The sequence below is a fragment of the Cavia porcellus genome, unplaced genomic scaffold (genome assembly GCF_034190915.1).
Source record: "Cavia porcellus strain 051 isolate PalLab524CR breed Dunkin Hartley unplaced genomic scaffold, mCavPor4.1 scaffold_25, whole genome shotgun sequence".
Classification (NCBI taxonomy): Eukaryota; Metazoa; Chordata; class Mammalia; order Rodentia; family Caviidae; genus Cavia; species Cavia porcellus.
In genome coordinates, this window is record NW_026947508.1 from 15197825 (window position 1) to 15223976 (window position 26152).

Consider the following 26152-nt stretch of genomic DNA (forward strand, 5'->3'; position numbering starts at 1 on the left):
CACAGGCCTCTTCGTGTATCTGCTGGATGAGTGCACCACGGTGATCGGCTTTGAGGCCGTCATCGCAGACCGTGTCGTGAAGGTGCAGATCAAGGACAAAGCCAAGCTGGAGAGCAGCCTCTTGGATGCCTCCTGTGCCCGATCCCCAACTGTCACAGGTAAGGAGACCTAAAAGGTCATAGCAGGGGCTGGGCTGGAGGCCGCCTGGGCAGGAGCCTTAGGCAGATGGTTAGGACAGCAATGGAATGGGCTGGAGACAGCACTGAATCAGCCAGGGATCTTGAGATGTGATCCTATGTGACCCCAGGCCAGTCACTAGCTGCTCTGAACCTGGGCTTCGTTACCTGTGCAACCACTATTCCTGTTTTCACCTCTGAAATGTAGTGAGGATCAAGAGAGCACAGGAAACAGAAGGGTTTTTAAGGCATCTCTAGAGCACAGAATACTCAGTCCTTCAGGCTCAGAGGCTATGGAATGAGTCACCCCAAGATCCGACTCCCGAGATTGTTGCTTACAAGTGGTATAAGTTTAGATAAGAAATTAGCCTCATCTTTATAGAGGGGGCTAATTATATACACGGTATCCAAACAAGACAAGGCATGTAGATCACTCCCAGCATAGTAAATACCCACAGCACAACTACCATGTCCTGCAGTGCAGGAAACTGAGGCACAGGGAGACACCACGACTGGCTCCAGGTCACGAAGCACGCTAGTGGCAGGGCTAGGGCTGGACCCTGACCAAGCATTATGTGATGTGAGATTCTGACTTGGGCTCCCATCATGGTGAAGTTGGTTTACCTAATCGTTAAGATGTTCAAGACTTTTTAAATGAACGTTCACCATGTGTCAGGTGCAAAGTTCCCCTGGAGTGATGACTTCTCACGACCTAGGATAGGTGGAACATGCTTAGGAGAGACCAAGGTGGGAGGTTGAAAAAAGGTCTCCGTAATGTTATAGGGGGGAAGACAAGAACAGATTGGAGACCAGCAAGCTTTCCCGGAGAGGCTGCCGGATAGGGAGGAGGGGCTGAGTAGGAATAAAAGCATGAGTCCTTCAGATAGGAGGAAAAAACACGATCAAAAGCACGGACCCCAGAGGTAGGGGTGCTTCAGCTGGGTTTGGGGTAGGGGCAGGGTTTGTGGGAAAGAAATGTGATCCTCTGAGGGTGGAACATGGGTCCAAGTCCCCCCTCCCAGTAAAGTATAGTAGAAAGCCTGGAATCAAGCCCGTGTGAATTCAGATCCTTGTGGATGTGTTAGTTATTGATTGAGTGACTTAGGCAAGTGACATCTCCACGCCAGACCTGTTTTCCCATCAGCAAAATGGGGCTGCTCAAACCACCCGCACAGCAAACTTTGAGGGGATCAGAAATGATGTGCACAGCCCTGACGCCAGCCTGGCACTTAGGGACCTTTCTGCAAGAGGGGGTTCCCATCGCCCCTCATTCCTGCACACCGGGAAAGGTGGCCTTGGATGAGGACTTGGAGCGGGTCCTGTTCGTGGTCAACTTGGGGACCATCACCCCCATGGAGAATGTCACCATCTTCATCAGCACCTCATCGGAGCTCCTGACGCTGCCCAGCGGGGCTGTGAGGGTCCTCCTGCCTGCCATCTGTGCCCCGACGGTGCCTCAGTTCTGCACCAAGAGCGCCGGCCCTTCCCACCCACAGGCACAGGGGTAAGGAGGCCTTGCCGAGGCCTGGCCACGGCTGTGGTGGTGGAGTCCATCAGGCCAAGGGTGCAGGCATGGGTGGGGTGGGGAGTGGAAGGTGGGGCTCTGCCTGTGAGGTGCCCCCTTGGAGTAATTTGCTCCCCTTCTTCAGAGCACTTTAAAATGCCCCCACATCGGTACTGGCAGAAGTGCTTGGGTTTGGGTGGTTGAGGATCATAATTCCCAGGGCTTCTTTTTCAGTTCACTTAAAAGGTATTTTCTGAGCATCTGCTGTATCCTAGACACTGAGTTGGGTGTTAAAGAAAGGAAAGGAAACTGACATGGTTCCTGCTGTGTAGGAACTTGGAAGAAGGAATCACTGTCCATTTTGGATTTCAGTGTGTAACTCGCTGCTGCATATACCAATATATAAATAATTATGCAAAAAGTGCAATGAGGAAGAAGTTCTTTGGGCAGAGGCCATAAAACAAGGGCCCAACCTGGGTGTCTAGAGACCAAGCCAGGCTTTGCTGACAGCTAAAGATGAGGAGGATGTAGGCACACAGAGGTGCATTCCTGCACAAGACAGCAGCAGGCACAAAGGGCCTGAGGTAGTAAAGACAGGGCTTCTATCAGGGGCAGAAGCACAGATGGCATAAAATGAGGGTCCAAAGCCTGGGACATGCTTGGCCCTGCCAAGACTTTGAGTTTCTCCCCAAAGCAACAAGAAGCTATTTAAAGGGTTTCCAGCAAGGCAGAAGGGGAGATTGAACAGCTCAGTAGCAGGACAGTCCCTCCGTACTCTCCTGGTAGGGTAGGAGGGGGAAGGAGAGGGGTCACGGCAGGGCCTTAAAGGCCAGATGAACACACCCAGCACACAGGGAATTTGGTGGCATGACACAGCCTCAGAACAGCAAACATCAGCCCCCGTGCGTCTTCATCAACACTGCCATTGCCTGCAAGTCTGGTGCATTTGCGAGGCAGGACCCGGTAGGTCAGGAAACAAGAGGCTCAAGAGGCTCAAGAGGCCCTGACAGCCCAGGGCAGTCCAGATAAACTTCTTCCCACCCTGTCTAGCAGATGCTTAGGAAAGACTGACACCTGGAAGGAAACAAGAAAGTTGGATGACACCCAGTGTTAGTGGGGCCACGGATAGAAGGGGACACCTGCTCACTGCCCGTGGAAGTTAGACCCCAAAAGCAATCTGGCAGAACTCAGCCCCTGCCCTTGACCCGGGGACACCAGAAAAATTCTTTCACACAAGCAAAGGCGACATCAGTGAGCATGATCGTGGTGGTATGAGTGTGGATACAGGGAGGTAGAGGCAGGAACAAATGGATACAAGGTGGACACCCCCAAGCGGCACCATGTTAGCGAAAACTTGGTTTGACAGCCACCTGGACACAGCTTAAAAACAGCAACACACACCCATAATCTGAGCATTCTAGAAAGATTAGTAGGAGGAGCACAGGTTCAAGCCCAGCCTGGGAAACTTAGAAACTTGTTTCTTTTTTTTTTTTTTTTTTTGTCTTTTTTGTTTTTATTGGTACTGGGCATCGAACTCACGACCGCCTGCTTGCAAGGCAGGTGCTTATGCCCCTGAGCTAAATCCCCAGCCCCAAAACTTAGAAACTTAATGAGACGCTGTCTCAAACTAAAGAATGAAAAAGGGGTGGATGTGTAGTCAGTACAAAGGCTCTGGTGTCCCCACTATGGAGGGGGAAAAAGTTAAATAAATAAAAAATGTAAGGGCACAAATAAGAGTCACAATAGCATGTTCTTGTCCACTTAAAACACAGCCACCAGAGACCACCAGGCATTTTACCAGGATATGTGCACCCTTGGGAATACACAGGAAGCTGTGTCTACAAAGAGGAGGGGGACAGAGCAGGGTCAGAGATAGACAGCCCGGGAGTGTAACACGTGACAGCGAAGGCTTCCCGTAGGTGATGGACACTGCTGTGAGTGTTGTTCCATTGAATGGATGAGAAAGTCATCATTTAGAGGAGTGTCTTAGCTAAGGACTCCCAGCTCATGGAGACAAGGGAGGGATTCAAGAAGCCCTGGGATGAGATGCTGACCATGACAGCGTGGAGCCAGGCAGCCCCGGGCCAGGATGTCAGCCTCCTCACCTCACCCCTATCTCAGCACTGCTGTGCAGTCGGGGGTGGGGCTGCTCCTTCCATCCGGGGCTCTGGGAAGAAGGATGAGGACAGATGCACTGGAGCACCGCACCTGCACCTGACCTCTCACGGTGCTCCTTGGAGGAAGCCGTGGTTTCTCGTGGCATGCTATCCTTCCCGGGGTCAGGCTGAGCAGGAGAGCAAGGTCGGGGTTAAAGGGAGCCCCTCAGGCCCTGGGTGGCTGGCCGCTCCGTCTCACAGCCCTTCCCTATGTCCCCTCCCCCTTGGCCCTGCCTCTGTGCCCACTGCCTCTTCCTCTGCTCTGTGGCACCTTCTCAGCAAAGAAACACACTGCTACGGTGCCCAGGCCCTGGACTCCTGGAACAAGCTGTGCCTGGCGACTCTGCTGGACACCGAGGTGTCGAACCCTATGGAGTATGACTTCAACTTTCAACTGGAGATCCGTGGGCCATGTCTGCTTGCAGGTGACAGACAGTTGCCCAGGTTGGAAGGTAGTGGGGAGGGATCCCCAAAGTAGAGAGGGCTTCCGGCCCAAAGCTGCAGGGAGACAGAGGAAAGGGAGGGCAGGGGAGCCCACTGGCCCAGACGGGAGACAAGCTGAAGCAGCAGAGCTGTAGGACACCCCCACCACCACCACGCCATTGACTCCTCCAACAAGTAGCCCAGAGATGAACCCCTTTATGAGACAGTTTTCAAGGCTGCTCCACTCGAGCATTTACAGAGGGAAATATCCCTTGGGGAATCCTGTCTCTTTGTTCTCTCCTGGAGGCCACAGCCATAAATATCCTCCCTGATCTCATCTGGGGAGCTTCAAACATACCGCAGCCCAGCCACCAAGCCCAGAGATTCTGGGGTGTATGCTAGGCCCAGTTTAAAAATTTCCTGGGGGGCTGAGAACCAGCATGCTGATGCTTCTCTCCTCCAACTCCCTCTGGGTGTGAAAGGACTCAAGGATGTAGTTTCTTACCAGTATGGGTTCATTCCAATGCAAGGCACATTCATGGACACCCCCCAAAAACAGCGACCCATGGAGCTTTGAGCTCTGCCTACTTGGTTGCTTGTTAGGTGGTTTGTGTCTCCTGAAAGGAAGCAGCTCCTCTGACCAGACCCTGCAGTCAGGGCAGGAAGAGCCATTAGACACCGGGTGTCTAAGCCCAATGTTTGCAGATGAGGATGCTGTGGAGTTCAGTCCTTGGCCACCCAGAACACCAGGAGCCTCTGATGGGGCTGGCGTGTCAGTCACCTCTGGCATGGGTCTTGGTATCCCCCACTCAGCTCCTTCCTCTCCAGGGGCTCCTGAAAATCCATGCCCGCTGTCTGTGTCACTCAGGGGTGGAGAGTCCCACACATGAAATCCGCGCAGATGCAGCCCCATCTGCACGCTCAGCCAAAAGCATCATCATCACCTTGGCCAACAAGCACACCTTTGACCGGCCCGTGGAGATCCTCATCCACCCCAGTGGTATGGTGCCCACAAGGGAGGGAAGGCCCAGTCGGAGCATGAGGGAGGGTGATGTGTGACTGAGGGGAAGAGACTAACCAGTTGCCACCTGGGAAACTTGGTCATAGCTGCCAAATCAACTGTCCCTTGCTGTGATCCCAGTTTCAAAAGTCCAGAAGATCCCAGTTTCAGAAGTTCTACTCCCTCACTGAGCATTTTGCCCCTGGCTCTGCTGAACAGAGGTTCTTAGAAACTCTAGGCTCAGAGAGACCCTGGCAGCTCTGTACCTTCAAGGAGCAACCCTGTTCCCTCTTGAATTCAAAGAATGTCAGGAACTGAAAAGATCTAAGAGTTCTTTGGGCTGGGCCCAATTCCATCTTACACGTGGGTAAACTGAGGCTCGGACAGGGCAGAGAGTCACTCTATGAGCATGAGGGTTTTCCTGGCTAAGGGGTCTTCCTCCTGCCACAAACTGCTTCTGGCACATAGCAATTCTACCCCCTTTTCCAACTAGGAGCCCACCCCCATGAAACCTGCCCCTAAATCGAGGCCCCTGGTATCCCCCTCCCACCCTGGACAAGTTCTGAAAGTCGGTCTCATCTCACAGAGCCCCACCTGCCGCATGTCCTGATGGAGAAAGGGGACATGACCCTATCAGAGTTTGACCAATATTTGAAGGGGAGAACTGATTTCATTAAAGGGACGAAGAAGGACAGCAGTGCGGAAAGGAAGGTGAGGCACTGTGGCTGGGCTGGGGTGGCACTGGAAACTCAGTCTTCATGAACATTGTGGACACTGAGTCTGAGGTGGGGACTGAGGTCATGCAGCAAGCTGGTGGCAGAGCCTGGACAAAGCGTTTCCTTCCAGAGACTGGGGCATTGCAAGATGGGTAGAAATGGACTTTTAAATGCACTGGTCGACCAAGTGTGATGGTTGACACACACTTGAGATTGAGTGTGAGGAGGTTGAGACCGGAGGATACCAAGTTTGAGCCCAGCTCGAGCAACTTGGATACTTAAAAAAGCACTCAAAGTAAATAAAAATAAAAAGGGCTGGGAATGTAGCTCAGTAAGAAGATCTTGTTCAAGTCCCAGCTCTGGGGGAAAAATAAAAGCACCAGTTAACTTGTCAATCCTCCAACTCCAGCCGGGTCACCTTCTCCTAGCAGCAAAGAGCCTAAATCAGCTGGTGACAGAAACAGTCCTGATTCTCCAAGCAACTCCATCCCCACTACTGCCTGCCCTCCCAGCTCGGCCTGTGCTTCCCAGGACTCTATCTTGCCATCTGGGGTCCTCACTTGCTAGTTCATAAAGGAAAAGGATACAGGCAGAGTCAGGAGAGCCTGAGAGAGCTCCTTTATCTCTGCCTTCCCTCACCCCATCTGTGAAGCTAAGGGATAAGCAGTCCTGGAAGGAAGGAGGGGCGGGGGAGCAGTAGGAGGCTGAGCCACAAGTCACGCCTCTCGATCTCTTCCACACCTGCCTGGACACTGAGCAGCACCCTGAATCCCAAGCTGAAGATCAGTGGACCCAGAGAGAACTGAGCTTAGCACTCAAAGACATCTAGTGAGCTGGAGGAAGGGAGGCTTTCTATCTCAGGAGTTAGATTTGGTGGCAATGAGGCCTAGAAATCAGTGTCAAACGTGTGGGGTGCAGCATAACTGGACTTAACAGCCCCTCCAATTTCCTACCAGCACAAGTGAGTAGCAAGGAGAGAAGTGGACAGGGAAGTGTGGACGGCTCACTGCTCACATCGCCCCCAGTTAGAGCCCCGCTGGAAGCAGCTGCCAGGAGGGGACAGGAGTGGCGGAAGAGGGAAAGTGTGGGTGACTTGATGCCTGTCATATCATGTCTGTAGTTGGAGACCCCCTAGAAACACCTGCTCACTCAAATGAAACAACTGGGAGAAGCTTGAGCCAGGTTCTCAGAGTGGGGATGGTAATTTCAGAGGCACCACAGAGCTCTAGGAAATGCAGAATGCGATGAGGGGTGGACAATAGGTCTCCCAGGCCTGGGGCTGCCTGCCAAATCTTAAATCAATTAGCTCTGGGACTGCTGCAGCAAATGAGAATTAATTTGCCACCTTGGGTTGGTTATGCAAATACCCAGCATTCTCATGAGCTCCAGGATGACAGCGATCAAGCAGCAGCTGCTAAGAAGTGATGAGTTTATTGTAATTGGATAATGGCAGCCTGAGGAGACATCAGCGAATCCTGAGCCAAGGCACCCACTCCAAACTCTGCAAGGCAGTGATCAGGCTCCTGGAGGTGACTCCTTTCACTGCCAGATGTGACCTGTTGCTGTTTTGGGCTCTGACATCAAAAGAGCCAGGCTGAGCAGTGGCTTTTGACAAAGAGGCTCCATGTGGAAGAAAGGGCGAGGTCCCCAGGAAGGAAGGAAGTCAGGTTGGGAGCAACCAGAGGAAGAACATCACTCAGGAAGCAAGCTGTCAAAGACCAATTTAGCAATGAGAAGATGCAGAGGGACACACCATGTGCAGGAGACAGAGACAGAGCCCTCAGAGACAAAGACTGGGGAAAAAAAACAAAACTAAGCACATCCAGGTCCACCGCGGACAAAAAATGACCCACACAGATTCATTCTTTCATTCATTCAGTAAACACTGTGCATTGTCCAATGCATTGTTCTAGAAAACACTGAAATAACGCAGTCTTTGTCTCCCTGGAGCTTGTGTTCTAGAAGAGGGAGACAGACACAACTAAACAAATGAGCAAGAGCACTTTGGAGAGGTATGGGAGAAACGCAGTGTGATGAGGTAACAATGCGTGGCAGGCACTGAGTGTTCTTTAGGCAGGCGTTTAACAGATGTTCGTCAGAGCATGAGATGTGGTGGACGGTGAAGAGCCCACTTGAGCAGAGTGGGCAGAGAGTACAACACAGGCAAAGGACAGAAGCAGAGGAATGGCAAGCGGCTGGGCAAACTGAGGCTGTTGTGGTAGAGGTGAAGCAGACCAGCAGGGAGCGGTCAGGCCACTGAGGGCTCCATCAGCCACAGTGGACAGTGCATAAGCAGGAGAATGCCAAGAAAGACCACTCTGGCTACCCTGTGCAAAATGGACCATGAGGAGGTAAAAGTGGGCAAAGAGGCCAGTGGGAGGCGATTGCAAAGGTCCATGGGGAAATCCTCCCCTGAACTTGGGTGTTGGCAGTGGAGAGAGAAAGCAGAGGCAATATGTAGCTGTCTTTTAGCTGCAGGACAGCTGAGCCTCTGCTGGAAGACAAGGGAGAGAGAGATCAGGAATAGTCACTAGGTCTTTGGGTAATGTCACCTGCTAGGATGGAGGTCAGGGCAGAAGCCGAGCATGGTGACCGAATGGTGGAAAACAAACTGAGAAACGGACATGAAGAGACAGGAGCTCCAGGGAAACAGTCAGATCAAGAGGCAGAGAGGGAGAAAGCCAAGCGAGACGGAGGAAATGAGACTCGTGTGGGTGAGATGAGTGGAGTCAGGAGGAGCAGCGGCATGTGACCTCAGGGCCTGCAGGAGGCCACACACGAAACACAAAGAATGAAGGTGCTGTGCACCCGGATCCATCCCCAGCCAGGCACCCTAAAAGACTAAGGCGATACCTGCCCTCAGGAAGCCTGGAAGCCAGAGGGGCGGGGAGGCAGAGGTGCAAAACTCTGCTTTCAGGGTGAGAAGTACAAATGACAGTACCCTAAAGGCAAATGACAGCACCCAAAGCAGCACAATTACTCTGCCAGGCAGCAGGCCCCCAGTGGGCCATTTAGTCCATTTGGGGAGGTGTGGACTCTTGTTCTGTGAGGTCTGCACACTTCCCATAGGTGAGAAAAGCAAGCGCAAAACTCCTATAAGAGAAGGCTCGTTACAAAGGTAAAATCTGAAGGATGAGCCAAATTTCATCAGCAGGAAAAGAAGAGCAAATCAGGGAAACTAAGTTGATAATCATGCTGAGTCAAAGAGTGGTTTATGCACTGAATGGAAAACAAAAGAGACCATTATTCAACTGAGATGTCTGCAAGATCATTCAAAAAGGTAGATGCATTTGCCACATTTTACAAATAAAGAAAATCCACAAGAGGGACTTTCTCGGGGTCACACGGTTGGACAGGGACAGAGCTGGGATTCAGGCCAAGTGTTGCTGCCTGCAAAGCCTAGGCTTAGTGTTATAACCCATGAACTCCCAGCAGACAGAGGGGCCCAGAAGGGCTGGTACAGAGGTCCACAGTGCAGAGCACAAGTAAGATCTAGATAATACTTGGGAAGCAATGTGTGACCAGTATGTGTCACCAGAGATATCCCAGGACGCCGTGATTGCCCAACTCAGGGAGTGTCCCTTTCTCCTCCAGACAGAAATCATCCGGAAACGCCTCCACAAAGACATTTTCCACCATTCGGTCATCATGCTTAACTTCTGCCCTGACCTCCAGTCTGTGCAGCCAAACTTGAGAAAGACCCACGGGGAGTTCATCTTCCTCATTGACAGGAGCAACAGCATGAGTGAGACAAACTTCCACCGTGTCAAGGTACCTGCCACAAAATCCCCTCCCCAGGGATCCGGGTTCCAGGGTAAATCAGCTGTGCTCCCCAGACCTGGTTTCCTTCTATGCCATGGCACAACTTTTTAAACATGCATTGGTATATTTTAAAAAATAAAAATGTATCAGTATAAAAAAAGACACCCAAACTCTATTTGCTCCCAAAATAAAACCCTTAAGTGGATGAGTGGAGGCAAAACTGTTGTCCGTTGAAGTCACAAATGAAATGCCCTTGATATTCTATAAACCTTTGTTGCATGCCTGCACTGGCTAAAGCACCTCACTCATGCTGAGTAGAAAGAGTTATAGAGAAGAAGGGAAGGAAAGAAACACTTCCCAAGGGTCTGCTGTGCACCAGATACTGTGAAAATCATTCAGGGCAAAGTCTGAGGTTTAATCCAGACAATAATCCTAGGCAGTTGGTCCTAGTGTCACCATTGACCACAGGGGGAAACCGATTGTGAGAGTTACAGTATCTACCCTGTGTCACGCTGTTAGTGGTCAATCATTAAACATGGGCCCTCCTGGCTCTCACCAGTTGGCATCAGAGATCCACTGCACATGATGCTGCCATCAAGGAATGGTTAGAATCCAGAAAAGATCGGCTCATTTTCTCAAATACCTACGATGCAAAAACAGTTGCTGCCCTCAAGCAACTCATAATCAAGTGAGGGGCATAGGCAGGATGCCTGGAGCTTGACCTCTCTGCTAGGAGAGCTCAGCATGAGTGTGGAAGAAAGAACACTAGAGCTGGGCATGGTGGCTCATGCCTGTAATCCCAGCACTCGGGAGGCTGAGGCAGGAGGATTGTTGTGAGTTCGAGACCAGCCTGGGCTACAAAGTGAGCTCAAGGCCAGCCTGAACTGCACAGCGAGACCCTGTCTCAAAAAGACAAAAAAGAAAAAGAAAGAAAGAGCACTAGAATGCTCCCCACCCATCCAGAGGTATTCCCTCCCCCATGGGAGATTATTCATCTTGATTACGGCATCATCCAACATTTCCTTGTATTTTGACTTCTGTAGATCTCTCTCTTTCTGTCTGGAATTATGAATTCATTAAGAGAAAGAACCAGATATTTTTCACCTATTGCTCCACATGGGATCTAGCTCTGTGTTCATGTGTAAAAAGCCTTCTGTCTGTTTATCAGACTGGGTAAAGGATTGTAGTTCAAGAGAATGAGGGATGAGGTGACCAGAGGAGAGTGAGGTTCTCTTGTCACCTGAAAATTCCCCTAAGTTTGGCCTTGGAGCAGGCTCTCATTTCCAGAGCAACATGCTCAGCAAATAGAGGAGGGGATAGGTGGCATCTGTGGGGCCAGCTACTTCCTGATCTCTGCCATGACCAGGCTCTGTCTTGAACTATGACAAGGAATCATACATGAGACCCAAGGTGCAATTCAAGGCATCTTGATGCTGGAATGCAGGGCTGGTTGGAACCTTGTCCCCACCCCTGAAGTCAGGAATAAGGCTGGGGAGCTGTCCGTGGTGCCAGAGCGCTAAATCACGCCCCAGGTCTGTATGGCCCTCCCCTTTCTGTTACACAGCTATATTGATTAGTGAGACATTTCCTGAGAGATGCTAGAACGTCACTGAATCACAAACCTAAGACAGTCCTGAGGGGTATTTCATCCATATCCTCCTTGGTAATTGTAAGGAAATTAAGTACAGTACTCATCGGTGGGCCCAAGCCTTTTATATCTTAGTCCCAGTCCTCATTTTCTTCCATTGCTCAAAGGGAAATTACATGCCACTTGTGAAGGCTCTCTTCTCTGACTGTGTCATTTCTACTGCATGGCCTGGTCGAAAAGCAATGCAATGGGGTCTAGGATTGATTCTACCACCGGACTGCTATGTGGGTTTTGGACAAATTGATTCCCAATGCTGGCCTTCATTTGTCCTTTTGGTAAAATGAAAAGGAAAGATTAATTCAGGGAGGACAAATACACATTGCCTGTCCCTCTGATTCCCTCTCCCAACCCCGGGCAGACATCAATAATTTATCATGACTTTTTTTTTTCCTACTAAACTTGGACTCAGTTTCTCTCTAATTTTCTCATTCCAGCATTGCAGGTAGTTACTATCAGTTAAACAGAATTGGCTTATGTGTGGAAATCCATTCCTTTACCTAAAACCCTTTCCAACCTTTGCACTCCAGAATTCTCTGACAACAACTTTTTCTAGCTCACCTTTCAGTCCCCCTTGCCCTTGGAGTCTCTCTTGCTTCTCTCCAGTTCAGTTCATGAAGTCAAGGTCAGCTTTCACGAAGAGCTCTGCGTGGGTACAACCCATTCTGCTGAACATGACCCTTTCGGAGAAGAGCACAGAACTGCTTAGGCCACGCACCTCTTTCCCCACAAAAAATAAGGCTACTGGGGGGTTGCTGGGGCCTTTCACTGCAGTCCCATTGTGTTGAAGTTTTAGGAGAAACTAGGCTTAGGGAGGAGGGAGAGAATATAAATCCAAACAGCCCATGCCAAAGAGGAAAGTTCAGCCAATTTAATTTCCTGCAGCTGGTCTCATTCTTTAGCTGTCATTTGCTGCCAAAAACATGGCTTTAAAAATTCTAATAGGTGTTGAGCAGAGACAATCTGTATGGATCAGCAGAGTCTCCTGCTAGCAGGAATATACATTAGTGGCTAATGAAAAAAGCAGACATTGACTTCTTTTGCAGTGACACAAAATATATTGACACAAGCCATGAGGAGAGACAGAGGGCGCTCGCTGGAGTGTTTAATGTTAATGTCTGCAGAGGGGGATGGGACAGGGGCTGTGGGGCTCGGGAGCCTGGAAGGTTGTGTGATGTGAAAGTTGCCAGAATCCACCAGCAGCTGTTTGCTTCTAGATTTTGGAGGATGGCAGTTTGTTTCCCCGAAGCCCATGCTGGGGTGTCATCAATAAACTATATGGGGGTGAAGGGAAGGCATTTATTTCCCAGCTCTGTGCCAAGACAGAGCTGACATGAATAAAGACTTCAGAGCTATATTTGAAAGCCAAGGTCATTTTCTTCAGTTTTATGATTCAGTGCAATTCTTTAACCCTCCCAAGCCTCAGTTTCTTCATCTATAAAATAGGCTTATTAAAACAACCTCTCCTTATTGAATACATACTTTGTTTCAGGCTGGGGCTCAAAGAGGTGACATGACTAGCCCAAATCAAGTTAGTAATGGTGTTTACACTCACATAGGTTTTAACTTTAAATTGTATTAGTTTAACTATTATGCTAAAATGCAATCAGAGATCAGATGTGATTTGTTTAAGTGCACAGTGACTGGCACCTATTAAGTGCTTGATAGTTATCGTTGGGTTGTGTCATAATTATTATCACTTTTGCTTCTGCTATCAGCCCACCACCTTCTCTCTCTTTCTCTCTCTCTCTCTCTCTCTCTCTCTCTCTCTCTCTCTCTCTCTCTCTCTCTCTTTGAGACAGGGTCTCACTGTGCAGTTCAGGCTGGCGTTGAGCTCACTTTGTAGGCCAGGCTGGTCTCGAACTCGCAATGATCCTCCCACCTCACCCTCCCGAGTGCTGGGATTCCAGGCGTGAGCCATCATGCCAGCATTATTTTTTAATTAAATCTACTTTATTAAGGTCTTCTGCTGGTACCGAGTTACACACGTTAAGACTCACTAATGTTCATAGATATTGGAGGCAAAGTGACCCAGGCTTCAATCCTGGGTCCACTATTTACCACCTGGATGCTCACTAACAAGTCACTTTAGTTCTTGTGTGTCAGTCTTGTCTTCTGTATAATGGGGGTAATAAATGTGCCTGCCTCAAATGTGCCAGCTATTGTGAAGATTAGCAGGGAACTGCATATAAAATATATCTTTCACACTCAATGAACATGAACTAAAGAGACTGTTCCTAGGGTTTTATCACTGGTTAATGACGGCTTAACTCTGATTCGGAGGCCCCGCATGGGAACCAGAAGCCACTCCATCTAGAGTGCGTCCTGCATCAGCCACTTTCCTCCCCCAGATGTCATTTTGGCTTTGGCAGAAGAGAGGGGCGCTCCCTCCTCCCAGGGTCAGCAAGGGGTGAAATGGAACTGGTCAGCCGTCACAGAGCGGCTTTGAGAAGTCAGACGGGCTCCATGACTGAGAGATTTCATGATAATGACTCTGACCCAGCCTCTGGTCAGAGTCAGCCAGTTTCATGACGGGAAAGAGACAGAGGTGCAGAAGCAGGTGACAGGCCCTCCTGAAGGCGGCTCCTAAGCCAGGATGACAGCACTGGTGTGCGATGGCAGGAGCCTCTGCTGGAAACTGAAAACCCCTTTCTCACCCACCAGGATGCCATGCTGGTGGCCCTGAAGAGCCTCATGCCAAACTGCCTCTTCAATGTCATTGGATTCGGATCCATGTTTAAGACGGTCTTCCCTTCCAGCCAGACCTACAGTGAGGTAAGGATGGGGCACATCTGGGACAGGAGGATGGTGGGTGACAGGGAGCAGAGGCAGGGAGAGAAAAGAAGAGGCAACTCAGAAGTTCCTGACCCAGAGAGAATCCAGGTCACATCCAGAGGCAGAAACTAGAAAGAGCCCATCTCTGCTTAGGCAATGCCTGGCATCCTAGCCTTCTGATGTTTTCCCTTTTAAATGAGATAATACACTAGGCAACGTGAGTGCCCAGGGATGAGGCCTGGGGAGACAGCAGGGAAGAGACAAGCCCATGGCCTGTCACTCTGAAGCCTCAGTCCCAGGAGGATGAGGGGCTCATGCGAGGTGGAGCTAGAGACGTGAATGGGGAGGGTGTGGACGGGTGGCTGAGTGGCTATGGGAGCAGCCATGGATGGAATCCACAAGGCTCAAGCTGCCCACTGAAACAGGAAGACCGTGGTCCTAGGAGCACATTTGAAATCAGAGCATCCTACTTAGACCTAAGAAGAAAGAAAGAAAGGTGGAAGGAAGAAAGGGAAGAAAGGATGGAGGAAGGGAGGGACATATTAGCTACTTTTCTACGACAGATAATGTTGTGAGTTTTTCCAATACACAAATGGATAATACATGCTGATTGTCTCGTAATTTTAGATCTAGATAATAAAAAAGATAAAACATTTAAACCTCCTATGATTACATCAGCCAGGGAGAAATAAAGAAGAAAAAATACCGCGAAGGGCATAGTATAAATCCCAGAAGATCTGGTGCTATGCATTTACACGCATTTTCAATCATGGTAGGACTAGGCATTCCATACTGATCCATGACCTACTTTCCAAGCTATCAGGAGCAAGCCTTAATTCCAGATAGTATTAATGTGTGGTACAGTTGTAATGGCTGCCTAATATTTCACTACACAGCCAGACTGGGGCTTATTTCATGAAGCCCTAGAGTTTGACATTTAAGTTGTTTCCACTGCCGCCCATCTCGCCATCTGTATTGTGGGTTCCTCGGGCGCCCTTAATTGCTCTCTTGGGATGCATTTCTAGCCTTGCTGGTTCAGAAGCTACATATACATCATCAGACTTCTGATACAGGCCATTACTTACCAGTCCCTTCTACGCGTGGATGTCAGGACAGCATTTTCCTGAGCCAAGGGCAGGACGACACACATCCAGAAGAAATAACTCTTGCTACAGTGACATTCACCCAGTGCCAGTAATCCTTACATCCCAAAGCATTGGTCCAGGAAAGAAAATCTGAAGGCCAAATTGGGAAAACAATTTCTGCAACGTGTCCCAGGAAGTCAGCGTCAGAGTCAGCATCAGGACTCAAGTTTTGTGCTTCCCAGTCCTGTGTTCTTTCCTCCACAGCCCCTGCCTCTCTTATCAGAAAAGGGGGCATCGTTTGTGCTAAGGAATTAGAGGCTTAACTTGCTACATTTTCCAGAGGTGCTTATATTTTGAAGAGGAACCCAGAAAGGACAATGTTAAGTCACTATATCACAGACAGTGGCATTCCAGGGAGCAGAGGACACCAAAAAAGCAGCCACCTGTTCTTCCCACAGATGGAGCAGGCAAGAGGCTGAACTGAGGACTAGGGAAATAAGAAGCTGCTCCCCAGAGTGGTTTAAGAGTCTCTGCGTCACAGGGTGACCCTGGGGACTATGTGCCTCTCCCACAATCCTCCCCTGCAGGAGAGCTTGGCCATGGCCTGTGACAACATCCAGAGTATGCGGGCTGACATGGGGGGCACCAACATCTTCTCCCCTCTCAAGTGGATCGTCCGGCAGCCGGTGCATCAGGGCCACCCACGGCTGCTCTTCCTGATCACGGGTGGTGCCATCAGCAACACCGGGAAGGTGCTGGAGCTGGTTCGGAACCACGCTTTCTCCACCAGGTCAGCCCAGGCTGGAGGTCTGGGGACCCGTTTTTCCAGGCTGCCCCAGGGTTGGGGGCAGAGCAAAGTGGGCACAATGACACAGGAAAGCACAAGACCCATAGTCCCCAGAGTGCCGTGCTTCCAGGATGTTGCGAGCTGGTTTCCAAATTTGCCTTTCACTCTCAAAAGTTCAGGAGAAGGGAATTGTCCACACCTCTGCCTGTGAGTCCCAAAGAGCAGCTTAGGAAGAGGCAGCCCTGACTCTGCGCTGGCTGGGGGTACAGGGGCTCTGTGTGTGCATGTGATTGTCCACAGGTGGCCCTTCTTCCTTCTCCCTCTCCCTCTGCCTAAAGCAGGTCCAGCTCTGAGCTGGCTCTGCTGGACCAGACTTTGTCTCTTTCCCCTCCCAAGTGGGCAAAGATGCAGAGGGGCTGGCAAGTAGCACCATCTGTATCCCCATCCCCCAGGTGCTACAGCTTTGGGATTGGACCGAGCGTCTGCCATCGACTGGTAAAAGGGCTGGCATCCGTGTCCAAGGGCAGTGCTGAATTCCTTGCGGAGGGGGAGCGGCTGCAACCCAAGGTAGGAAGAAAGGCCTCCCAGTGCTGGAACCTCAGAGGCCCAGACAAATCAGGCAGAAACTCCACGGCAGAATTGCTACCTCAGCCCAAATCTGACCTCTCCACTAGGCTGCCCTGACTTCCCATGAGAACCAGAGAGGTGGCAGCTACAGAACAAGCAACTCTTAGAGCAACCACAGGACCCTGGTCCAGCACAGTGGTCCAGCACAGCTGAGGCTCCTAAAAGAATGCCCACCTTTATAGCCGTGGAGCTGTGTATGGGGTCATCACTGGCCACCTTCCCTGTCATGACACATAATGGCTCTGGAGATTCTAAAAGGCCCGAATATAAAAGAATCTTCTCTCTCTCCTCCAGCACATTTCACACAAGCAACCCAACCCTTAGAAAATCCAGGCCCTCCAGGAGGACAGTCAGAACTCAGGCTAGAGAAAGAGGTTTATTGGGAGGCAGCACTTCCCAATAAGATAGAAAAGGACGAAGCAGGGACAGTGTTCCAGCTGGAAGGCAGATCCAACACTTGTGAAAGAGAGGAGGAGGCGGATGGGGCAGGGAGATTCTGACTGTAATTTTCTGCCATGGCTCTGACAAACCCACGGAGAAACTCTGGAGCAAAGATTTTCCACTTGCACGTCTACTCTAGGCTGGCATGGCCACGGGCTAGAACCACTATCATGCTCAGTCACTCTGAGGGCTTCCCGAGGGAGACGCAGTGCTTACAACTGGAGCACTGCAATCCTGCAGCACCAAGACACGGTCCTCCTGAGAGGGAGATCTGACTAAGGTATATCCATCACACCCTTTATGGACCACAACCCTTAATCCTTCCCTCCAAGCCTGCAGTATGTCCGAGAACACAGCACAGGGGATGCTAACCCACAGTCACTATTTACTGAGCACCTATCATGTGCAGATACTTCTTGTGCAATGTCTCCTATGATCCTCCAACTCTACCTTCCCATTTTAGCAGAAGGGGAAACTGAGGGCCAGAGAAGCAAGTTGACTTGCTTAAGATCACTATCCAGTCTGTGCTCTGACCTAAAGTTTATATCCTCAAATAAGTCAGCCATTCTTTGAGCCCCCCACGGCTGGGCAAGCAAGCCAGGACCTGTTGACTTTCTCTCTGCTCGTACCTCTTCAAGCTGAGACCCACCCAACATTTACGGTGCTCATCCGTAGCTCTGCTTACACATCCCACCAACCTGTGTTCTGACCCTGCCCAACAGATGGTCAAATCCTTGAAGAGGGCCATGGCCCCAGTCCTGAGTGACGTGACTGTGGAGTGGGTCTTCCCCGAGACCACTGAGGTCCTGACGTCGCCTGCCAGCACCAGCACTCTCTTCCCGGGAGAACGGTTGGTGGGGTATGGCATTGTATGTGATGCCTCCTTGTACGTCTCCAATCCCAGATCTGTAAGTATGCTAGGAATTCCAGGGGCCAGCAGGGACCAGAACCCATGACCACACACCATCCTTAGCTGGAATCCTATTCATGGCAGCTAGGAGCTGGTTGAACTGGATTTATAGTATAGATAGAGCTGGCAGGCAACTCGTGTCTGACAGTGACACCACTTAGGTGAATGCCACCATCTCAGGGTGTGGTCCTAAAGAGCCCCTGCAGAAGAATTGCTTAGGGAACGTGTCTAGACTGCAGAATGTTCACTGAGTAAGAGTCCCTGAGGATAAGGCCCAGGAATCTACATTTCATGCAATCTCCCCTAAGAGATAAGATTCACACCTCAGTTCATGGACAACTGAATGCAGCTTTCTTTTTTAAAAAAAGTATGCTGTGGTAAGCTTGTGTCTCTTTAGATGAATTTGTTTTTTATTCTTTCGTAAGAATAAATCCCATGTATTTGATGTCACAAATGGGATAAAGGTAAAAAATTTCTCAAAGGGAGGTAATATTGACACTAACATGTGAGAAGGCTGGGCATGGTGATGTATGCTTGTAATCCCAGCACTCTGGAGGCTGAGGCAGGAAGATCTCTGTGAAGTGAAGCCAGCCTGGGTTACATAAGCAAATGCGAGGTCAACCGGTACTACACAGCAAGACCTTGTCTCAATAGATAAATAAACAAGCAAGCAAATAAATAAATAACAGATTGCCTGCCTGAAGAACTTTCTGTCACCTATCTTCACTTTTCAGTGAGTCTGTCCATTCCTTCTTACAGGATTTCTCATCTTATTTTGTTTTTAAGGAGTTACAAACTCAATAGCTAGAGTGACCAGGGCTAAGAAGAGGATTTGGTATAAAAATAAAAAATAAAAGGAGAAGATGCATGATGGGTGTCAGTCATTACTGGGTTCACAGTCGGAGCCTTAAGGAGTGGCAGGCGATGTGACAAACTGTACAGTGAACCCCCAGCCAGGCAGACCCCAACGCACTGTAACAACTGTTACCATGCGGCACTGTGTGCCTGTGTTAAATGCACTTCCCAGAGAAATTCTATTTTTTTTTTCTTGGTCTTTTTTGAGACAGGGTCTCACTATGCAGTTCAGGCTGGCCTTGAGCTCATTTTGTAGCCCAGGCTGGTCTCGAACTCGCAGCAATCCTCCTGCCTCAGCCTCCCGAGTGTTGGGATTACAGGCATGAGCCACCACGCCCAGCTGAGAAATTTGAATTTTCTATAAATCTCTAATATTTTTACACTATGGAATTTCTTAAGAGCCGTGATCAGGGTTAGGTTATTGATGCCAAATCTTCCACAAAACCTCCCACTAGAAGGAACCTGACAAAGGCCCCAACTCCATTCTCCTTTTGGTACTCTGGAGATTCTAGTAATTTTCCTCTGCTTCTTGGGGAGATGTTGGACAAACAGCACCTTCGCATATTATATTAGCATCGATATAACTTTTCCCAACCCTCCTGCAAAGCAACCTAGAAAGAACAAAATTGGAAATATATGTCTTTCGATCCAAAGATGCCCCTCCTAGGAATCTAATCAGAGAAATAAAAGTGATGTAATATATTTGTGACCAAAGATGTTATGGTCACAAAAGTAAGTGGCCACAAAGCAGACCACAATAAGGGATGCTGGGGCATTACGGAGTTAAATATGAAGAGATGTAAGCTTTCCAAAATGTTTTTCAAGGCCAAGTTCAAGATACTGATCAATATAAATAGAATGATCCAGGTTTTATAAGATAAAAATGATCTCTAAAATCATGTATGCATATAACTTACATATATTAATACATTATTTACATACCTATTTCTATGTACGTTTATGTCATGAGGAATGGAATGAAGGAACCAGTGATCCATTTTGCTCATTTTAGTTCCTGATCTGGAAACAGCAATGACATTTAGAGTTATACTTTTTAAAATGTTAATAAGCGAAGTCAATAATTTAAAATACAAACTACATAACTGACATGGAAAATAATTTCTACCATCTCTTGGAGAGAAGCCTAGCTCAATTCCCTAAGCAAAGAACATCTTTCCCGTTCAGCTGGTTCCTCAGGCCCCTCGCTACCCTGCAGGAGTCTTTCCTACCCTCACTCCCTGCCCTCTCTGCTCCTCCCTGCAGGACAAGAGGCGAAGGTACAGCTTGCTGCACTCTCAGGAGTCTGGCAGCTCCGTCTTCTCCCAAGATGAGGGAGTTGGGCCAGACAGTGGAGACCGTGCCAAGAGCACGGGGGCACCCTTCAGCCTGGGGCAGGCCAAGGATGCCTGGCCGTGCGATGGAGACTCCAGCACTAACCACGGTTGGTCCTCTGTGCTTTGTGTCCTTCTCTTCTCTACAGAGAGGCCATATTGGTTGCTACCTTACACTGAATTCTTATGGTTTACTAAGAACTTCAGAACAACCGTTGCTATGGAGAGGTAACAACTGTAGAGATGAGTGCCATTATACCTGTTTTACAGATGAGAAAACTGAGACTTGGAGAATTTAAGCAACACAGTTAAATTACTGGAGCTTGAAAGAGGCTGAGAGGGTACATAGAGACAGTCTAGGCCTGTTTTACTCCAGTGCTTCTTCTCTGTGTTCATTTCCACTCAAAGGCCATTTACCGATTACTCACTAAGGCTAGGTACTGAGCACAGTGTGAGGCACAAAGATGACTCACACCTGACCCCTTTCCTTCAAGCATCTCCATCTGGTGAGATACAACTGATCCCTAACAGAAGCAGAGTAGCAGGGGCCACATCTCTGAGGATCCTAGGAAGAGAAGCACTTTACCCAGAGGCTGATAGGAGGAGAGAGGAGCCTGCAGGTATCAGAAAGGGCCTGGGCAAGGGTGTGGAGGTGTGATGCTCAGAAAGCACACACAGCTGCACTCATCCAGCTCACCTGCAACACACGATGCTTTAGAAGGGGACACAGGTTCTGAAGTTCTTCCAAGGTTCTGAAGCTGGTACAGGGACCTACACACATTCCAGGTGGCACCCAGATTGGAACTCAGGATGTTCCCAGCAGGAAGAGGGTGTGCAAGCCCCTCTTCTTCCCTGATGGCTTCCCACTCACCTCCCTTGCCCAGGTCTGGACCTCTCCCGGCGACGGAGGGCATATAGCACCAACCAGATCACCACCCACAAGCCGTGCCCAAGGGCCACCACTGCCAGTGAGCCCACAGCATCTTCCAGGAGACACCCACTGCGGAAAGCCAAGCTGCAGGACCTCACCAATCAGACCAGCCTGGATGGCCAGCGGTGGCCGACTGATTTGCAGATACCCAAGGTAGGCAGGCTGGAGAGGAGCTGGGGACGCCCCTGGCTGGGGGAGAGCTGTGTACCGTTCTTGAATCATAAGGCTAAGTCTGCCCATCGCTTGCATGGGCAAGTTGATACTTGGTAGAATACAGAATCCAGAGCTTCCTGGCCCTAAAGTCCCTTTATGGTATCAGTTTCTGTTCAAAGTGCTTTTATGAATTAATTACCTACTGAGAACAGGCAGCCACTAGTTTAGGGAAAGGAGTCAGCCACGCCCTCCCTCCTCCTCTGACCTTCATCTACCCAACCCCAGTGACACCTTCCTAATTGAGACACTCACTAGCTAATGAGAACCCCCGTTCCCTGCACACAGCACTCACCAGATGGAACTCAGCATCTGCCTCTACTGTGCCATTAGATTTTATAGTGGCCCTGGGAAAGAAGGAGTTTGGGGGCCAGACACCCCCACTCGGCACACATGTGGAAACTGACAGCTAGAGAGAGAGAGAAAGCCGCTGACCAGAGTCACACAGGCAGGGAATTCAAGCCAGGACCATCTGCCTTGCTTTCATGTCCATCGCCCTGCTTCTCCGGTCAGTCTCAGCGGAGAGAAGCAGAAGGTCAGAGCCACAGCAGAAAGAGTCACCAGTGTTCCCAGACCATGGCTTCCCAGCCTCAAGCACTATTGCGAGGATAATTCTTGGCTGGGGAAAGGGGGTCTGCCTACTGGAGGCCAGTAAGAACAATAGCCCCAGTCATGACAACCAAAAATGCTTCAGACACTGCCAAATGTCCTGGGCAGGAGCAGAGTTATCCAGAACCGACTTGTGGCCAGCACATCTGCAGAGAATGAGGTTTGTGTGGACTTGTCACGAGTCTGTAAAGGCAGCCCTTCTCCCTCCCTGATGGCCCTCCCCACTCCTACCCACCCCACCCCACCCCATCCCTGCCTCCCATACACAGGTCAAGCTGCCACCTTATCCCTGAGGCTCTTTTCTGTGCTCAGCCAGGGACTGCCTGATAAAATCAGAAGACATTGGCCTTGGAGTCAGGCAGACTCTTCTCCCACGTGGTACTCCATCTCTCTGGCCTCAGACGTTCCACCTATTAAATGGGGGAGAATAGGTCATGGGATTGATTGGGCCACCAACCATCCCTGTCTAGGCTGGTGAGAGCCAGCTTGTAAGTGGAGGACTCTCCCAGGCACTGGCTCAGCACCTGGCACACATCAGTGGTGAAAGCATGGCAGGGTGGCTTCCGTCCCTTCGCCCTGCTGTTTGTTAGCTGTTCTGGCCATCTCTACTCAAATCTTTCCCTGTACCTGCCCTTCCTGGGTGCCTGGCTTCTTTCCCAATCTGCTTCTCTGTAAGGAACTTGCCTAAACACACACACACACACACACACACACACACACACACACACACACCACTTCCTGCAGCCCCTGGCTGGCTGGATTTTAGATTCATCTGTTGCCACGGAAACTGCAGCAGCTTGCAGTTTTTCCTCTCTCTGACCCAATGTAGCTGATCAGGAGTGGAGGACAGAGGTGAAGGCAATCCCAGTCTCTGGTATAGAGAGGAGTGGGGGTTCAGGACCCGCTGGGACTCACCAGCCGTAGCTAAGAACCAGCTTCCACAGAGGCCATCCTAAGCGTGGCCGGTCTCCTTTTTATCACACACACTTGTCCAATCCTAAGACCCCAGGCCCAGAGACAGGAAGACAGCTCTTGTTTAATGGGACGGCACACTCTCCTTCCCAATAACGACTGGACAGGGATGCAGAAGTCCTTACAGTCAACTGTTGACCTGAAAATTTCCATTACACCTAGTAAGTGCCTTTGCTTCCTCTCCCCCTAACAAGAGTTGTACGTCATCTCAGAAGCTTAAAACTCATTTCAATTAACTTAAAATTCTTCAGTTACAAAAGTAATAATACATACTCGGTGTTTGCAATAAAAACCTTCCAACAATTCAGTTAGACAAAAACGTACAAAGAGAAGTCTCCCTCCCCTATACCAACACCCATTTGATTTTGAGTGTTTCTTTCTACAAAAATTGCACATAAGTGCACAGTATACATATATATTTTAATAATTATATAAACAAACTGCTCTGCAGCTTACTTTTAATGTCCCTTCATTTACTTTATATATACAAACATTGCTCTTGTGGTGAAGAATTCTCTGAGGTTTGACAAATGGATACATAGTCATATGATCTCCACAATTAAGAACAGAACTATTACAATTTAATTTTTTAAACCAAGATGTATACTAGACATTTTTTCATAATTTGATGATGAAATCTGTCCTGATTCAGTGTTGTGTGATGTTCTATCACACAGAGGTACCATAATTTATTCACCCTTACTATTGATGGATATGTAAACAGTTTCTAGACTGTTACCTTTCCAAACCAACACCTCAACAAATATTCAGTGCTTACACACAGATACTTGCACCCTTTTAAATGTTGACAGCACTGTATTCCTGCCAGTGGACTCACTGGGCCAAAAGATTCTGTATTTCTATTGTCACAGATAGTAAGTTGCTAAACTGTTTTCCTACAAGTATATGGCAGTTTATACTCCAGCCTACTGCCCATGAGCAAGCCTGCCTACACTGGGTGTCATCAGATGTTTAAATATCTGGTAATCTGCATGGCAGAAAAAAATTGTAACTAGTTTTAATTTTCCTTGCTCTGATTTTTCATGAACCTGCCCCTTTCAATGGGTTTAGTGAATAATTTTGCTATAAACTGCTTGTGAATGCCCTTAATTCCTTTTTTCTCAAGTTAATCTTTTTCTCCAATGTGTATAAGAGCATTTTCCTTTAAAAAAAAAAAAAAACTCCCAGTTTACCCCTTGCTTTTTATACCAGTGCAGGAATAGACAGATTAAATCAACAAAACAGCACAGAAAGTCTTTAAGTAAAGCCAAAAGTGCATAATAGCTTCGGTGGACTACAAGTGGGGGGCTAGTGAGCCACACTGATTCATTGGATGAATTGTGCTTAATAACAATGAGGTTTGTACCACTGGGAAAATCAAGGGAAAGCTTGTTCCTATCTCCTTATGGTAAAATAAATTTCATGGGAATCGAAGACTTAAATGTACAAACAAAAATAAAATCACAAAAATTCTAGAATATTTTTGAGTGGGAAAGACCTTTTAAGCAAACATATGGAAAGACATAAGGAAAAGGTTGATAATTTTAACCACACACAAAAAGTTTTCAATTTTATGCCCAAAAAAAAAGTTTTTAGAATTATCCATGGTGTGTGATTTTCCACGGTCTCTCGAGATTGTTCTGATGTTTCCTCATGGCTCAAAGAGACTGGGTCATAAGTTCCTGGGTCCCAGGGGGGCAGTGTCCCACCAGGGCCTGAGGTGCCCAAGAAAGAGCTGCATCTGGGGGTAGAAGACACCACTGGCACTGCCTCCTCCTCCTCCTCTTTTTTGCACCCTTAGCCCTCGCTGAACAGTGGCCAAGACCTGAGCCAGCGCCCCAAACTGCACGGCCCAGGAGCCCGAAGACCCTCTCTGCTGCCTCAAGGCTGCCAGCCCTTCCTGCCCTCTGGCCAGGAGACCTTGGCCTGGAGCCCCATGAGGGAGCTGGATCCCGGATGCAGCCTGAAATCTGCCCTGGACAGCCGCAGCCCCGGGGATCAGGGTAAGTGTCCAAAGGTGCGTGGTCCAGAGACAGGTGACAGACCCAGAGGGCCAATGCCTGGTCTCACCATGAGGGTCTGCTTTAGCTCACCCTGCCCCAGGGACCTCACCAACCCATTGTCCTCACTGAACCTGGCCCTTGGACTGCCCATGAGGTGGCAGCTCCATTCTCTGGCCAGCCCATCCTATAACCCCGCCCCCATGAGTTTCCTGGTCCACTCCTGGGGATAAGCCCGGGTTACCTTAGCTGTCTGGAGAAAGCTATGCTTGCTCCCTGGGGAGGGGGATGGGGAGAGATGATGGTCTGCGGGGAGGGGTCCTTCTCCCCACTCAGGGCTCAGGTTTCGACCCTTTTGGTCCTCCACTGGCAGAACCATCCTATCACCCCTTCACCTTCGAGACTGAGACATCTTCGGACTGGGAGCCCATGGCTGAGTCCGAGGAGCGGGCCAGTCCCAGCAGGCCCAGCACCACCCCAGGCCCGGTGCTGGGCAAAGCCCTAGTCAAAGGCCTGCGAGAGGGCCAACGCGTGCAGTGGGAGGTGAGCTTTGAGCTGGGGCCACCCGGCCCGGAGCCGGGCAGCACGCCGGACGCTGACCTGTGGAATGAGACCTTCCACCACCTGGCGGCCCGCGCCGTCATCCGCGACTTCGAGCAACTGGCCGAGCGAGAGGATGAAATCGAGCAAGGTGAGCTCCTCAGGCCGCCCCACAAAACCGATCCTCCAAGCCCCGCCCACGCCCGCCCACGCCCGCCCACTCGCCCTCAGGCCCCGCCCACTAGATCTCAGGCTCCACCCCCACTCGCCCTCAGGCTCTGCCCACTAGCTCTCAGGGCCTCGCCCCACCCATTTGCCCTCAGGCTCCTCCCACTAGATCTCACGCCCCGCCCCACTCGTCCTCAGGCTCCACCCACTAGATCTCACGCCCCGCCCCGCTCTCGGCTCTCCTTCCCTGGCCCTAGCAACCCGCTCTGCCTGGGGCGCCACTCTCTAGGGCTCCATCGCCCTTCCCCTCCCACGCTGCCTCCTCTCTCAGCCCCTTTTCCCAGAGCTCTGTACCCTCTCCTCGATTTGCCCCGTCCGTTGACCTCCAGGTGCCTCTCTTCCAGCACCCCTGGGCATCTCCAGCCCCACCCCTATCCCGCCAGGCGATCCTTCTCTCCAGCCTCCTTCCCCTCTCCCCTTGTCCTAAAACTTCTCCCCTGCAGCGTCCCCAGTAGGACTCCGAACTGCA

The 26152-nt window shown here is 49.9% G+C and overlaps 1 protein-coding gene and 1 long non-coding RNA gene across 5 annotated transcripts in view; one reads left to right on the forward strand and one right to left on the reverse strand.

The window, feature by feature from the left end:
- Window positions 1–26152, forward strand: part of Vwa5b1 (von Willebrand factor A domain containing 5B1) — a 55645-nt gene that overhangs the window by 17373 nt on the left and 12120 nt on the right. For 3 of the 4 annotated variants that reach the window (XM_063235659.1, XM_013154167.3, XM_063235660.1), the window contains exons 3-16: window positions 6–158; window positions 1410–1680; window positions 4116–4261; window positions 5128–5259; window positions 5846–5970; window positions 9570–9746; window positions 14047–14157; window positions 15830–16032; window positions 16482–16596; window positions 17820–18005; window positions 20126–20303; window positions 21078–21277; window positions 24717–24918; window positions 25289–25606. In XM_063235659.1, coding sequence (XP_063091729.1) covers window positions 6–158; window positions 1410–1680; window positions 4116–4261; window positions 5128–5259; window positions 5846–5970; window positions 9570–9746; window positions 14047–14157; window positions 15830–16032; window positions 16482–16596; window positions 17820–18005; window positions 20126–20303; window positions 21078–21277; window positions 24717–24918; window positions 25289–25606 — 2517 coding nt within the window. Of the gene's footprint in view, window positions 1–5; window positions 159–1409; window positions 1681–4115; window positions 4262–5127; window positions 5260–5845; window positions 5971–9569; window positions 9747–14046; window positions 14158–15829; window positions 16033–16481; window positions 16597–17819; window positions 18006–20125; window positions 20304–21077; window positions 21278–24716; window positions 24919–25288; window positions 25607–26152 lie in introns of those variants that run through there. The other variant, XM_063235662.1, reaches the window with a different exon arrangement.
- LOC134472942 (uncharacterized) lies at window positions 14063–25620 on the reverse strand. Its single transcript, XR_010042977.1, has 7 exons — window positions 25516–25620; window positions 22859–23054; window positions 22226–22353; window positions 20891–22089; window positions 19805–19882; window positions 15243–15392; window positions 14063–14174 (listed from the first exon to the last, which is right to left on the reverse strand). It is a non-coding gene; the product is annotated as an uncharacterized LOC134472942 (long non-coding RNA).